We start from the raw sequence: 17,508 nt of genomic DNA, 5'->3' as shown, positions 1-17,508 counted from the left end.
ATGAGAAAACCAAGAGATAGAACTTGTACAGAGGCTACCAGAAAATCATTCTACCCATGTCTATCTGAAAAGGAACAGCATAGGGGGAAAAGCTAGTAATAGCAGAAGTATCCTCAATAAAACTAAAAATTATGTAATACAGTACACATGGTGAAGGTAATGAGGTTTAAATGCAATAGGTAGGAAACTCACGTAAATCTGCAGAGTGTGTCACACTGCCCACTTGTCATGTTCTCCCAAGGACCTGGCCAGAAATAAAACATTAGGTAGTGATCATATGGGAGCGTATATTCTGTCATACGCTTGATTGGTCCCCTGTAATAAAAATCAAATGCATAATCAGTATGATTACAAGTAACACAGGATTGGTAACTAAATACAAGCAGCAATTTTATAAAAATGTAATCAGTATCAAAAACCCCACAGAATAATACACGAGGCAGTCAGATGAAAACGAGAAACTGTATATTGAGCATGGCACAAATGATGTTAACACAGGCACGTGTATGCAAAGAAGTGACCCCTGTTAGAAATTGGGAAGCAACAGTGCAAACGTTTATCACAGTGCCATTTGTTTCTCAGATGAGCTATGTGAGGTTAGTGAGTCATGTATGAATCTGGCTTCACTTTGGAGGACATAAAAAGGAACATTGAGGTGAAGTGTTGTTTTTGACTGAGGAAGGAGTGTCAGAAGGCGAAATTCATGTCCAAACATCTGCTGTGTATGGCCAACACAGTATGTCACATCCCCATGTGTTTGCATGGAATAAATGATTTCCTGAAAGTCTGATGTCACCGAAAGACAGCAATTGATCTAGACAGGCTCACAGTGTCATTATTTCCTTCTGTCATTTTTGTGGTGGATAATACCATCAGTAATGATGTAATGATGGATGGTGGAAGACATTTGGCTCATGTTGGGCGTCAGTCATGGTACTGCTCACACCATCATGGTAGAGCACCTGAAGTTCCACAAAATTTGTATGCAGTCGATGGAGCCTGATGGAGGAGCCCAAGTTGAACAGAATGTCAACATCACTGCAGCACCTGGAATGGTATCACAATGAATATTGTTTCCCATCTCGTAGTTTTGCAGGAGATGAAATGTGGTATCACCAATTTGAGCTGGAGATTAAGTGTCAGAGTCAACAAAGGAAGTGCATGGACTCACCCCCACCAACAATTGATGCCAGCTCTGGGAAAGCCATGATGACCTCTCTCTCTGACTACGTGGGGGCCACTGCTCATTGTCTTTCTGCAACATGGTCCCACGATTAATGCACTGTAGTATGTGGACACTTTGCAAAAACTGAAGTGTGCCATCAAGTCCAAACGCACAGGAATGTTGATGAATGACATCATTCTGGTGCAGGATAATGGCCGGCCACACATTGCCAAGGTTGTTTACACTATCCTGCAGAAGTTTCACTGGGAAGCACTTATTACACTTCCTCCATTCTGTGCCGATCTTTCCACATGCGATTTTCATATTTTTGGAGCCCTGAAGAAAGATACTCATGGTCGTCAATTTGCTTTGGACAAAGAAAATTACTTCTGGAATAATGAACAGTTTACCTACTTTTTCCATCTGTCTCATTTTCATTTCACTGCCCCTTCTACATCCATCATGTTCAATCCCGTAGGAGAACTATCATGAATGTGGGTTAAGTCAATGCTATATTAACTGGACGGTTTCAGATTCATTATATAATAGTAAGACTGATATCTGAACTAGATTTTAAATATTAAGACATTTCCATGGGCAGATGTGGACTGGCCACAATTTATTGGTTACAAACTGTAGATTAAAACTAAAGAAATTGCAAGAAGGAAGGAAATTAAGGAGATGGGACCTAGATAGGACGAAAGAACCAGAGGTTGTTGAGAGTTTCAGGGGGGAACAGTAGGCAACAGATAACTATAACTGGGGAAAGGAATATAGTAGAAGACAAATGTGCAGCTTTGAGAGATCAAACAGTGAAGGCAGTTGAGGGTTGAAATAGGTAAAAATACAAGGCACAGTAGAAATCCTTGGATAATATAGGAGATGCATTTAATTGATGAAAGAAGAAAATATAAAAACGCTGGAAATCAAAAAGGCAAAAAGGAATACAAACTTCTCAAAAATGAGATAGACTGGAAGTGTAGAACAGCTAAGCTGGGATGGCTAGAGGACAATTGTAAGGATGTATAGGCATATACCACTAGGGGTAAGATAGATACTGCCTACAGGAAAATTAAAGAGACCTTTGGAGAAAAGAAAACCACTTGTATGAATATCAAGAGCTCAGATTGAAAACCAGTCCTAAGCAGGGAAAGGAAAGCAGAAAGGTGGAAGGAGTGTATAGGGGGTCTATACAAGAGAGATGTACTTGAGGGCAACATTATATAACTGGAAGAAAACATAGATGAAGATAAGAAGAGAGATACGATATTGCATGAGAAATTTGACAAAGCACTGACAGAGTTAAGTCGAAATAAGGCCCCAGGAGTAGATAACATTGTTAGAGCTACTGATAGCCTTGACAAAAATGACAAAACTCTTCCATCTGGTGGGCAAGACGTATGAGAAAGGTGAAATACCTGCAGACTTCAAGAAGAATATAGTAATTCCAATTCTAAAGAAAGCAGGTCCTGACAGGTTTGAAAATTACCAAACTATCAGTTTAATAAGTCACGGATGCAAAATAGTAACACGAATCCTATGCAGAAGAATGGAAAAACTGGTTGAAACCAACCTTTGAGAAGATCAGTCTGGATTTTGAAGAAATGTAAGAACACACGAGGCAATACTGACCCCATGACTTCTCATAGAAGATATGTTAAGGAAAGATAAACCTTTGTTTACAGCATTTGTAGGCTTAGTAGTAAAAGCTTTTGACAATGTTGACTGGAATACTCTCTTTCAAATTCTAAAAGTGGCAGGGGTAAAATACAGGGGGTATAAGGATATTTACAATATGTACAGAAACCAGACAGCAGTTAGGAGTCGAAGGGTATGAAGGGAAGCAGTGGACAAGAAGGGAATGAAATACGGTTGTAGGCCATTTCCAATATTGTTCAATATGTACATTTGAGTAAGCAGTAAAGGAAACCAAAGCAAAATTTGGAGTAGGAATTTAAAGTCCTGGGTGAAGAAATGAAAATTTTGAGGTTTGCCAATGACATTGTAATGGAAAGTGTCTTGAAAGGAGAGTATGAGATGGAACAACAGAAGCAAGACAAAGATAATGAAATGTAGTCGAATTAAATCATGTGATGCTGCGGGAATTTTGTAGTTTAGAAAACAAGACACTTAAAATAGCAGATAGGTTCAGATATCTGGGCAGCAAAATAACCAACAATGGTCACCATGTTGTTGTTGTGGTCTTCAGTCCTGAGACTGGTTTGATGCAGCTCTCCATGCTACTCTATCCTGCGCAAGCTTCTTCATCTCCCAGTACCTACTGCAACCTACATCCTTCTGAATCTGCTTAGTGTATTGATCTCTTGGTCTCCCTCTAAGATTTTTACCCTCCACACTGCCCTCCAATGCTAAATTTGTGATCCCTTGATGCCTCAAAACATGTCCTACCAACCGATCCCTTCTTCTAGTCAAGTTGTGCCACAAACTTCTCTTCTCACCAATCCTATTCAATACCTCCTCATTAGTTACGTGATCTACCCACCTTATCTTCAGCATTCTTCTGTAGCACCACATTTCGAAAGCTTCTATTCTCTTCTTGTCCAAACTGGTTATTGTCCATGTTTCACTTCCATACATGGCTACACTCCATACAAATACTTTCAGAAACGACTTCCTGACACTTAAATCTATACTCGATGTTAACAAATTTCTCTTCTTCAGAAACGATTTCCTTGCCATTGCCAGTCTACATTTTATATGCTCTCTACTTCGACCATCATCAGTTATTTTACTCCCAAAATAGCAAAACTCCTTTACTACTTTAAGTGTCTCATTTCTTAATCTAACCCCCTCAGCATCACCCGATTTAATTTGACTACATTCCATTATCCTCGTTTTGCTTTTGTTGATGTTCATCTTATATCCTCCTTTCAAGACACTATCCATTCCGTTCAACTGCTTTTCCAAGTCCTTTGCTGTCTCTGACAGAATTACAATGTCATCGGTGAACCTAAAAGTTTTTATTTCTTCTCTATGGATTTTAATACCTACTCCGAATTTTTCCTTTGTTTCCTTTACTGCTTGCTCAATATACAGATTGAATAACATCGAGGAGAGGCTACAACCCTGTCTCACTCCTTTCCCAGCCACTGCTTCCCTTTCATGCCCCTCGACTCTTATAACTGCCATCTGGTTTCTGTACAAATTGTAAATAACCTTTCGCTCCCTGTATTTTACCCCTGCCGTCTTCATCTTCAGAATTTGAAAGAGAGTATTCCAGTTAACGTTGTCAAAAGCTTTCTCTAAGTCTACAAATGCTAGAAACGTAGGTTTGCCTTTTCTTAATCTTTCTTCTAAGGTAAGTCGTAAGGTTAGTATTGCCTCACGTGTTCCAACATTTCTACGGAATCCAAACTGATCTTCCCCGAGGTCCGCTTCTACCAGTTTTTCCATTCGTCTGTAAAGAATTCGCGTTAGTATTTTGCAGCTGTGACTTATTAAACTGATAGTTCGGTAATTTTCACATCTGTCAACACCTGCTTTCTTTGGGATTGAAATTATTATATTCTTCTTGAAGTCTGTGAGTATTTCGCCTGTCTCATACATCTTGCTCACCAGATGGTAGAGTTTTGTCATGACTGGCTCTCCCAAGGCCATCAATAGTTCTAATGGAATTTTGTCTACTCCCGGGACCTTGTTTCGACTCAGGTCTTTCAGTGCTCTGTCAAACTCTTCACGCAGTATCTTATCTCCCATTTCATCTTCATCTACATCCTCTTCCATTTCCATAATATTGTTCTCAAGTACATCGCCCTTGTATAAACCCTCTATATACTCCTTCCACCTTTCTGCCTTCCCTTCTTTGCTTAGAACTGGGTTGCCATCTGAGCTCTTGATATTCATACAAGTGGTTCTCTTCTCTCCAAAGGTCTCTTTAATTTTCCTGTAGGCAGTATCTACCTTACCCCTAGTGAGACAAGCCTCTACATCCTTACATTTGTCCTCTAGCCATCCCTGCTTAGCCATTTTGCACTTCCTGTCGATCTCATTTTTGAGACGTTTGTACTCCTTTTTGCCTGCTTCATTTACTGCATTTTTATATTTTCTCCTTTCATCAATTAAATTCAATATTTCTTCTGTTACCCAAGTATTTCTATTAGGCCTCGTCTTTTTACCTACTTGATCCTCTGCTGCCTTCACTACTTCATCCCTCAGAGCTACCCATTCTTCTTCTACTGTATTTCTTTCCCCCATTCCTGTAAATTGTTCCCTTATGCTCTCCCTGAAACTCTGTACAACCTCTGGTTCTTTCAGTTTATCCAGATCCCATCTCCTTAAATTCCTGCCTTTTTGCAGTTTCTTCAGTTTCAATCTGCAGTTCATAACCAATAGATTGTGGTCAGAATCCACATCTGCCCCTGGAGATGTCTTACAATTTAAAACCTGGTTCCTAAATCTCTGTCTTACCATTATGTAATCTATCTGATACCTTTTAGTATCTCCAGGATTCTTCCAGGTATACAACCTTCTTTCATGATTCTTGAACCAAGTGTTAGCTATGATTAAGTTATGCTCTGTGCAAAATTCTACAAGGTGGCTTCCTCATTCATTTCTTCTCCCCAATCCATATTCACCTACTATGTTTCCTTCTCTCCCTTTTCCTACTGACGAATTCCAGTCACCCATGACTATTAAATTTTCGTCTCCCTTCACTACCTGAATAATTTCTTTTATCTCGTCATACATTTCATCAATTTCTTCATCATCTGCAGAGCTAGTTGGCATATAAACTTGTACTACTACAGTAGGCATGGGCTTTGTGTCTATCTTGGCCACAATTATGCGTTCACTATGCTGTTTGTAGTAGCTAACCCGCACTCCTATTTTCTTATTCATTATTAAACCTACTCCTGCATTACCCCTATTTGATTTTTTATTTATAACCCTGTAATCACCTGACCAAAAGTCTTGTTCCTCCTGCCACCGAACTTCACTAATTCCCACTATATCTAACTTTAACCTATGCATTTCCCTTTTTAAATTTTCTAACCTACCTGCCCGATTAAGGGATCTGAAATTCCACGCTCCGATCCGTAGAATGCCAGTTTTCTTTCTCCTGATAACGACGTCCTCTTGAGTAGTCCCCGCCCGGAGATCCGAATGGGGGACTATTTTACCTCCGGAATATTTTACCCAAGAGGACGCCATCATCATTTAATCATACAGTAAAGCTGCATGTCCTCAGAAAAAATTACGGCTGTAGTTTCCCCTTGCTTTCAGCCGTTCGCAGTACCAGCACAGCAAGGCCGTTTTGGTTAATGTTACAAGGCCAGATCAGTCAATCATCCAGACTGTTGCCCCTGCAACTACTGAAAAGGCTGCTGCCCCTCTTCAGGAACCACATGTTTGTCTGGCCTCTCAACAGGTACCCCTCCGCTGTGGTTGCACCTACGGTACGGCCATCTGTATCGCTGAGGCACGCAAGCCTCCCCACCAACGGCAAGGTCCATGGTTCATGAGGGGATGGTCACCATAGAGGATATAAAATGTAGACAAGTAATGGGAAGAAAAGTGTTTCTGAAGAAGAGGAATTTGTTAACATCAAATATTAATTTAAGTGCTAGGAAGTCTTTTCTGAAAGTATTTGTCAAGAGTGTAGCTTTGTACGGAAGTGAAATGTGGACAATAAATAGTTTGGACAAGAAGAAAATAGAAGTTTTTGAAATTTGGTGCTGAAGATAAGATGGGTATATCATGTTACAACTGAGGGGGAACTGAATAGAATTGGGGAGAAAAGAAATTTGTAGCACAACTTGACTAAAAGAAGGGATTGGTTGATGGGACACATTCTGAGACATCAAGGGATCACCAATTACTGGAAGTAAGTATGGGGGTTTAAAATTCTAGAGGGACACCAAGAGAGAAATAAAGTAAGCAGATTCAGAAGGAGGTAAGTTGCAGTAGTTATTCAGAGATGGTGAGCTCTGCACAGGATAAAGTTGCACTGAGATCTGCAACAAAACAGTCTTCACACTGGAGACCACCATAACAATAACAACATGTCATCAGATAGATCATATGTTAAAAACTAAATATGTACACAGGGTTGTCGATGAACTGTCATCAGATTGCTATGTACTATTGGTTTTTAGACAGGCTAACTCTGACATAACAAGATGAAAAGAGAAGCTGGACACTGTATAGTCTGGAATCAAATGACAGCACCATGTCTGTGTACTCTCATGACATCAATTATAAACCCTGGCAAATGGCCTTTGGTGTCAAAACCTGTTGTGGCAATAAAAAAAGTATTAACTGATGCTATATTTGATTCCAAATTAATACTACAGCTATGGTACTTACACTTCCATGTTCCATATGCTGGACAAGAAACCTTGTGTATGTAAGACTACCTACTGCTCAAATCTTTTGCTAAATTACTGTTTATTTGCTGCTTAGTTTGTGACAGGTATGGTAATGGTAGATGACAAGATATATGCATCAAAACTCCCATGCCTCAAATTCTTTACAGGGGGGGGGGGGGGGGGGGGCAATCACTATTTAAATTATTATACATCTCAATAAAAGCCTAGGTTAACAAAGAAATTATGTATGGGAGAAATAAGATCAATAGATAAATTTCAGTATGTGTCCAAATGTTAACAATATTGTGACTTCAGTATTATTTTGAAGCAACACTGCTAATGTATGCATTCTGCTTATTTACTGCCACATAGTGCAGTGAACAACAATTAGCATGAACTGTATACAAACAGAGATCACAACTGATACAAGAAATGTAAAGATTCAATTACTCAAGTGAGATATTCATGTTCTTTTTTTTGTCGTGATCTTCAGTCCAAAAACTAGTTTGATGCCAACTAGTCTCTCTCTTCATCTCTACTTTAAGTCTTGCATGTTGCAACAATTTGAACCTGCTTACTTTATTCTTATCTTGGTCTCCTCCACAATATTTACACTACAGACTTCCTGAACGCATTATTGTGGCCAAGATAGACATGGAGCCCACGCCTACTACAGTAGTACAAGTTTATATGCCAACTAGCTCTGCAGATGATAACGAAATTGATGAAATGTATGATGAGATAAAAGAAATTATTCAGGTAGTGAAGGGAGATGAAAATTTAATAGTCATGGGTGACTGGAATTCGACAGTAGGAAAAGGAAGAGAAGGAAACGTAGTAGGTGAATACGGATTGGGGCTTAGAAATGAAAGAGGAAGCTGCCTGGTAGAATTTTGCACAGAGCATAGCTAACACTTGGTTCAAGAATCATGAAAGAAGGTTGTATACATGGAAGAAACCTGGAGATACTAAAAGGTTTCAGATAGATTATATAAGACAGAGATTTAGGAACCAGATTTTAAATTGTAAGACATTTCCAGGGGCAGATGTGGACTCTGACCGCAATCTATTGGTTATGAACTGTATGTTAAAACTGAAGAAACTGCAAAAAGGTGGGAATTTAAGGAGATGGGACCTGGATAAACTGAAAGAACCAGAGGTTGTACAGGGTTTCAGGGAGAGCATAAGGGAACAATTGACAGGAATGGGGGAAAGAAATACAGTAGAAGAAGAATGGGTAGCTTTGAGGAATGAAATAGTGAAGGCAGCAGAGGATCAAGCACGTAAGAAGACGAGGGCTAGTAGAAATCCTTGGATAACAGAAGAGATACTGAATTTAATTGATGAAAGGACAAAATACAAAAATGCACCAAGTGCAGCAGGCAAAAAGGAATACAAACGTTTCAAAAATGATATCGACAGGAAGCGCAAAATGGCTAAGCAGGGATGACTAGAGAACAAATGTAAGGATGTAGAGACTTATCTCATAAGGGGTAAGATAGATACTGCCTACAGGAAAATTAAAGAGACCTTTGGAGAAAAGAGAACTACTTGCATGAATATCAAGAGCTTTGATGGAAACCCAGTTCTAAGTAAAGAAGGGAAAGCAGAAAGGTGGAAGGAGTGTATAGATGGTCTATACAAGGGCGATGTACTCGAGGACAATATTATGGAAATGGAAGAGTATGTAGATGAAGATGAAATGGGAGATACAATCTGCGTGAAGAGTTTGACAGAGCACTGAAAGACCTGAGTCGAAACAAGGCCCCGGGAGTAGACAACATTCCATTAGAACTACTGACGGCCTTGGGAGAGCCAGTCTGAACTATCAGTTTAATAAGTCACAGCTGCAAAATACTAACGCGAATTCTTTACAGACGAATGGAAAAACTAGTAGAAGCCAACCTCGGGGAAGATCAGTTTGGACTCCGTAGAAATGTTGGAACACGTGAGGCAATACTGACCCTACGACTTATCTTAGAAGAAAGATTAAGGAAAGGCAAACCTACGTTTCTACCATTTGTAGACTTAGAGCAAGCTTTTGACAATGTTGACTGGAATACTCTCTTTCAAATTCTAAAGGTGGCAGGGGTAAAATACAGGGAGCAAAAGGCTATCTACAATTTGTACAGAAACCATATGGCAGTTATAAGAGTCGAGGGGCATGAAAGGGAAGCAGTGGTTGGGAAGGGAGTGAGACAGGGTTGTAGCCTCTCCCCGTTGCTATTCAATCTGTATATTGAGCAAGCAGTAAAGGAAACGAAAGAAAAGTTCGGAGTAGGTATTAAAATCCATGGAGAAGAAATAAAAACTTTGAGGTTCGCTGATGACATTGTAATTCTGCCAGAGACAGCAAAGGACTTGGAAGAGCAGTTCAACGAAATGGACAGTGTCTTGAAAGGAGGGTGTAAGATGAACATCAACAAAAGCAAAACGAGGATAATGGAATGTAGTCGAATTAAGTCAGGTGTTGCTGCGGGAATTAGATTAGGAAATGAGACACTTAAAGTAGTAAAGGAGTTTTGCTATTTGGGGAGCAAAATAACTGACGATCGTCGAGGTAGAGAGGATAAAAAATGTAGACTGGCAATGGCAAGGAAAGCGTTTCTGAAGAAGAGAAATTTGTTAACATCCAGTATTGATTTAAGTGTCAGGAAGTTGTTTCTGAAAGTATTTGTATGGACTGTAGACATGTATGGAAGTGAAACATGGACAATAAATAGTTTGGACAAGAAGAGAATAGAAGCTTTCGAAATATGGTGCTACAAAAGAATGCTGCAGATTAGATGAGTAGATCACATAACTAATGAGGAGGTGCTGAATGGAATTGGGGAGAAGAGGAGTTTGTGGCACAACTTGACTAGAAGAAGGGATCGGTTGGTAGGACATGTTCTGAGGCATCAAGGGATCACCAATTTAGTACTGGAGGGCAGCGTGGAGGGTAAAAATCGTAGAGGGAGACCAAGAGATGAATACACTAAGCAGATTCAGAAGGATGTAGGCTGCGGTAGGCACTTGGAGATGAAGAAGCTTGCACAGGATAGAGCAGCATGGAGAGCTGCATCAAACCAGTCTCAGAACTGAAGACCACAACAACAACACAATCCTTGGTAGGGAAGCTAGAAAATGTGGAAAGGGAAATACTAAGGTTCAGTCTAAATATAGTGGGGAAAACACAGTTAAATGGAAGGAGATAAGGATTTCTAGTCACAAGAATGCAGGGTAATAATAACATCAGCATAAAATGCTGCAATGGGAGTAGGATTCTTTAATAGGAAGGTAGGGCAGAGAGAAAGTCGATGTGAAAAGTTGAGCAATAGGGTTGTTCTCTGTAGAATCAGCACTAAACCAGTGCCAACTACAATAGCTGATGCATACATGCCGATGTCACAAACAGAAGATGAAGAGGTAGAGGAAGCGTATGTGGGCATTGAACAGATAATTCAGTATGTAACGTGAGATGAAAATCTAATAATTATGGATTACTGGAATCCAGTAGCAGGGGAAGAAAAAGAAGATGTAGGAGAACATGGGGTCTGTAGAAGGCATGATGGAAGAAACACTAATTGCGGCTACTAATAGTGAATATATGTTAAAAAATCACAAATGGAGGACGTATACCTAGGAAAGGGCCAGGGACACAGGAAGATTTCAGCTGCTTTACACTATGATCAGAGACAGATTCTGAAATAAGATATTGGTTTGTAAGACACTCTGGTAACAATTTAGTAATGATCAGAAGTAAACTGAAACCTAAGAGAAGTGTTAGGAAAAATTAATGCCTAAAGAAGTAGAGACTGATGTACTAAAAAATAATAAGGTGCATTTGAAGTTCTCTAAGCCTGTAGACACTTTAATGATGAATACTATAGTAAGCAGTTCAGTTGAAGAGGAATGGGCATGGGCATCTCTAGAAAGGGCAGTCACAGAAGAGTCATTCCATGTCAAATCAACACACCTATTTTACCTCATCCTCTTAGATTTTGCTGAAAGTTGGTATACTTATAGTGGACACTGAGACTAAGAAAAATACCAAATTTCAATTTTTTATCTCAAACCATTCCTGAAATATTGCTATGTAAACTTTTCAAAAACCAGCCAAAAATGTGTGAACGGACTTTTTTTTAAATTGTCCTAGAAGCTGCCCTAATTGAGCTAGAGAACTGGGAAAGGTGTCATTTTGCAGCATTTTGCATGCTCTTTCCAGGGATATACAACAAAACATAACTTCTAATTAACAACCTTTTTCAAAATACTAATAAATATTTTGATTTAATTTTAATTTTTTTACAAAAAGTACATAATTGAAAATTTTCAAAATATTTTAATAACTACTTCATACTGTTGTAAATCACATAGCAAAATATAAATGTGGGATGATGATTGTTAAAAAAAATTATTCCGGACTCTTGTTTTTTTACTAACGGCCCTAGTTTGACCAAACTGACCTTTAACAAACTGGAATTTCTTTAAAATATACTGAAAGGTAAGTAAAAAATGTATTAGAAATATCAAAACATCACCTTATTAAACCAAAACTAATCAGCATATTTAATAATTAAGTTGATTGCTTATTTTAATTTCACACAACTTCAATAATAGTATATTAACCGATATAAAAAAAAAACAAGAAATTAAGCATTTAACTACAAACTGAAATTAAGTATGAATAAGTACAAGTATTTACATAATAGTTCTGGTCCATGATGTTTGAAATGGAACTATTAAACAAATTAAATACGTAACGCTTGTTTTTGAGTAACAGGTATCCGTACATAGCTAAATTTAACACAATAGGTACTAACAATAATTTTGAAACAACTTTCAATAAAATATACATTAACACTAACCTGAGACAAAAATTAAGTTTTGAGTTGAAAGCAGTTTCCCAATAAATTGTCTTGGAACTTCACATACCACATTTTAATAAAGCTGACTGGGTTTGGTTTACATCACTTTCATTAAGAATGTATGTTCTCCCTGTCGGAGTAAATGGATTCACTTTTGTGAGAACATCCACAACTGACACCCACATGACATCTGCATGTGCAGGATAAGAGAATGACTTAGCTGGTCCACATGGATGAAGAAAAGTTATTTTCACTTCATCAAGTTCTTCGTTTTTTTCTAAAGTGTATCCAAGCCACCAGTTTCTGCCACATACAGTGGTGACATAGCCTGATACATCTTGTAACTTCAGTTTGTCTGGTGATGTAGTTACTTCCCTCTCCCAACTCTGCATATCACCTGAGAAGTATTTGACTATTAATTTTGATGTAGTGTTGGGAATGAAAGCGTGAAATTGCAGTGTTCCTTTGATTGTCAGTGCCTCTTCAAGTCAGCTTTTTAAGAATATTTCTGAAGCAGCGTAGTCTTCTTGAGTGGAATATGCAAAATCAACATTTGTGATATTATCTACTGCCCACTCAAATAGATCTCGTGCAGTTTGGATCTGATTTTGGTATGGCCTTTGCAAACTTGCATGAGCTGCCAGTCTCTTTACTGAACCCCCTACTTCATCACAAGGCCCTTTCCCATGTGCTGTGGCTGAAAAGTGCCACTCAGCTTTTATGTTGAAGTCTCCCTCATGAAGGCAAAGGTTCAGGAAGTTTTTCTTATTTTTATACTGAGTGGCAGAACCGTCAGAATAATAGTATATCTTTTTTGGAATCTTCTGAAATTTATTTGTTAGATATGAAATTAGCTTCTTTTGAAAGGTGTAAACTGCAGTTGTATTGTGCTCCAGGCAATCAGAAACAATGACAAAGCTCATATGCTCAATTTTGTCTTCCTGTTTGTAATATATAAAAAAAGAATAAATGGTAATCTGTTGTCTTGTACAGTGGAAACTCTGAACTTCATCCTGCAGAACTATACAATAATTTTCTGAAATATCACATATGACAACAAATTCAGATTCCATAAGGTTTTCTCTTGTGGAGTTAAGGAATGTTCGTTGTCGCTTGGCAACGAAGTCATGCCGAATCAAAGTCAACATCTTACTACAAAATAAACCTATGAATTCTTCAGAAGTTTTCTGAACAATTTCCAGATTACATTGGTCAACTGACATCCACTGTCGGAACTGAACTTTTTCAATTAAGTTTTCATGAAAAGAGTCTTAAAATTTTACGTATGACAGTATCTCCTGGGCAGTATTCACAGTTTCCCATGTTGCAATCAACTGATGATGGGTTGCAAAGCATTTTTGCAATGCAATGCTTATAATTGTTTAAGCTGCTGTTTGTTACTGTATTTAGTTTGACATTTTCTATCATTAATTTTGTGTTTTGGTGAGTTGTGCACACGCAGACAGTGTGTGTGCCACTCCGGCCAGCTAATACACAATGTTTTGTGTCTCAACTCAGCAAATTTAGAGAAACCTATTTTTATTTCAGGAAACTTGTCTTTAAAATGCTTGTAAGCTTCTTTAAGGTTACACAAAATAAGTCTTTTTGATATTTTTGTTTTATATCCACTTATTTCTGTAATTGTCACACAATCTTTAATACCTGGCATTGCCCTGCTAACTTTATCATTTTCATAAAATGAATGTACAGTTTTGACAGTTTCTGTTGGTAAACACTTCCCTGGTTTTGGGTTTGGACCTTCCATGAATCCTTTCTCTTTCCAAATTTTTTTGGACTGCCGAACAATGTAATTAGGAGCATTAAATTCCCTCATTATTTTCCTGACACTCAACTTTTCAGGTAAACTTGTAAGAATCATTAGTTATTTTGCTCTACTTATAGAATTTTTAAAGTTTCTTTTAAGATTTTCAAGAACGGATTCATCAGTGTCAGTATCTGACGAAGTTTCAGGAGCAACAAAAAAGTTTACGTGTCATTGATGAGATTTTCTTCACTTCTGATTTGGCGTAATGCCTAGATGCTAGTTTTCTCTTGTCAATTGGGGACTCACCTAGTTCTTGAAGTGTTGTGTTAAATGTTTTAACAGCTACTGAAGTTGGAGTGAAGTCAGGGTCTTGGTCTCTGATTATTATCTCTGATCCAGAAGATTCTTCTTCAACACTTTCATCACTGATGGGCTCTGGTGTATTTTTCAATTTGATTACATCTTTCCTACATTTATCACAAATCTTGGCACCACTTGGTATTTGAGGAAATAATTTGGGCATCCATGTTATGACATTTTTCAGATTTTTTCTGTCTTTAATAAAATGATTTGACTTCTTCAATGGATTACAACACTGCACTCTTACAGCACTGCACTTTTTACTTGGTTCCATATTTACACAAAAACCACTTATAAACTGGCCTTCAATGTATAGATTGACTTGAAAATGAACTATTAAATATAATAGATACAGACTGGTCAACACAGAGGTAACAATTGATTTGCACTAAAACCACAGTGCACAATAATGCTGTAGGCACACAAAGCCTTAGAAGGTAACAATGCAGACTACATCATCTCAACAATGGCTCCAGTCTCTGAATTATTGTACAGACATCAAGACCTATGTATACGGTCCTCTACTGACGTACTACCCTAAAGGTCACTTTGGTCAAACTAGTGAAAAACAAGAGTCCAGAATAATTTTTTTTAACAATGAACCCATCATCATCCCACATTTATATTTTGCTATGTGATTTACAATAGTATGAAGTAGTTATGGAAATATTTTGAAAATTTTCAATTATGTACTTTTTGTAAAAAAAATTAAATCAAAATATTAATTACCATTTTGAAAAGTTATTAATTAGAAGCTATGTTTTTTGTCTATCACTGGAAAGAGCATGAAACATGCTGCAAAATGACACCTTTCCCAGTTCTCTAGCTCAATTAGGGCAGCTCCTAGGGCAATTTAAAAAAAGTCCGTTCACATATTTTTGGCCAGTTTTTGAAAAGGTTACATGACCATATTTCAGGAATGGTTTGAGGTAAAAAATTGAAATTTGGTATTTTTCTTAGTTTCAGCACCCACAATAAGTATACCAACTTTCAGCAAAATCTAAGAGGGTGAGGTAAAATTTTTATTTAAAGTGTGTTGTTTGACATGGAATGACTCAGAAGCATAGGTACAAGGAAGTTAACTGCAAAGAAACCTTGGGCAACTGAAGACATACTTCGACTAATCGACGAAAGAAGAAAACACAAAAGTGTTCTGGGAAAGACAAACGTTCGTTTTTTTATTTATTTATTTGGGGGAGGGGACCAAACAGCAAGGTCATTGGTCCCATGCTCTTGGATGCCAGAAATCAAGGTTAGAACAACAAAAACTCTGCAGTCCAGCCAAGGGGAAGGGGTAACATACAAACAAAGAGGGCAAAGGGATGTCAGCGCAAAAGGAAGAGGAATGAACAGGAGGGTCTGGGTGGAAACGGGAGAGCAGTGATGCCCCAGAACCGCCACCGAATTGTCCCGTTACCCACACCATACCATACCCTTATCACAATACAACAGGGACCAAACCAGGGGAAGAAGGCACAAGAAAAGGAGCAATGAAACAGCACAACACACCAGACAAACTGGTAGGGAAAAGGCAGGGGACCTGGCTGGTGTGGAGACAACGTCAAGGCCTACATAACCAACACCTACGCTAACTGAGGGACTCGAATTCCAGAGGAAAATTCAAAGGCTTATACCTGAGAGTACAAACCACTTTCGCAAAGAAAACTGAGGACAGGTGTAACCATGCGAGGGCCATCCACTAACACCCAAGACAAGGAAGGTGGGAAGGCATATTTGGTGCAAAAGGCCAAAGACAAGGGACAGTCCAGCAAAATATTGGCCACCGTGAGGGGAGCCCCACAAGGGGGGGGGGGGGGGGGGGAGGAGGGGGGGAGGAGTGGGGGAGGGGGGTGGGGAGGGGAGTGGAGGTTCATCATGGAATAAAAAACAAAGGGTCAAGCTAGTATGGCCAATATGAAGACAGCAGAGGATGGTAGATTCCCATCGGCAGAGGCAAAAGGAAGAACACCATGTGGTGGGAGTCTCCTTGAAGGCACAAAGTTTATTAGACAGGGGAGAAGCCTCCCAAGAGTTGGCACACCAAAAAGAGATTTGATGTAGAGCTGCAAAACCACCCCTGGAGAAGTCACAGAAATGGGGAATAGGTGACTGCCCCCACTGTCAGATGAGCACAATGTCATTACCTGGGATATCTACGTGGCTAGGAACCCAAAGGAAATCAACTGTACAAGCAGCATCACCACGATCAGTAAGAAGGTTGTGGATGGCAGATACCAAGGGGTGGCGGGCAAAACTCTATGAGCGATAACCTGAAGGCCACTCATTCAGTCCATACATAACAAAACACTGGTGATTAAGAATTGTTTAATGAAACAAAGGGCCTGATAGATGGCCATCAATTCCACACTAAATACACCACACGTGCTAGGCAAGAGATAGTCTTCTACACCAACAGAAGATGTGAAGGCATTTTCCCCACTCCACCACGATTGGTGGATTTAGAGCCATCGGTATGATAAACAACGGAATCCTGAAACCAGTCCATGAGAGGGGGGGAGGGGGGTTGGGTGCTGTCTGGAGATAATACGGTGAAGAGGACAATGAGAGGGGAGATGGAAGTCACTATGAAGAAAAGTGAGGCAGAGCACAACTGGCAGTGGATGGGCGATGGCCCAAAACTGCAAAAAGAATAGAATATGGGGAGGAGTGGACAGTGACGGCATAGGAAGCCAGGAGCTAGGACTACCAAATCGAAAGACAAGGGATCCCAGTATCAACCAGAAGATCTGTGACTAAACGGATACCACAATGGTGAACCAGTTCCAAGAGGAGCAGTTAGGAAGGGGCAGCTGATCCATAAACTCGACAACAATAGTCCAGACAAGACAATTTATGGCTAGTAAGCGCAGAGAAGGGTCAAACAATCGATGCCCCAAGAGGTGCGGGCAAGGGAGTGAAGAACATTGAGTTTATGATAACAGCCAACCTTCAGATGATGGATATGGGGCAACCAAGTAACCTTGTTGTCAAAAAGAAGACCCAAGAAATGGAACTGGGGGACCACGATCAGGCACTAAGTGT

The 17,508-nt window shown here is 39.2% G+C and overlaps 1 protein-coding gene across 1 annotated transcript in view; it reads right to left on the bottom strand.

Annotated features, from left to right (window-relative positions):
* Nucleotides 1-17,508, bottom strand: part of LOC124802559 (putative helicase MOV-10) — a 343,832-nt gene that overhangs the window by 195,615 nt on the left and 130,709 nt on the right. Inside the window, exon 8 of the mRNA XM_047263426.1 lies at nucleotides 193-315. Within this exon, the coding sequence (XP_047119382.1) occupies nucleotides 193-315 (123 nt within the window). The remainder of the gene's footprint in view (nucleotides 1-192; nucleotides 316-17,508) is intronic.

The sequence above is a fragment of the Schistocerca piceifrons genome, chromosome 6 (assembly GCF_021461385.2).
Source record: "Schistocerca piceifrons isolate TAMUIC-IGC-003096 chromosome 6, iqSchPice1.1, whole genome shotgun sequence".
Classification (NCBI taxonomy): Eukaryota; Metazoa; Arthropoda; class Insecta; order Orthoptera; family Acrididae; genus Schistocerca; species Schistocerca piceifrons.
The sequence above is the reverse complement of the archived record's forward strand: the minus strand, read 5'-3'. Positions and strand labels throughout refer to the sequence as shown.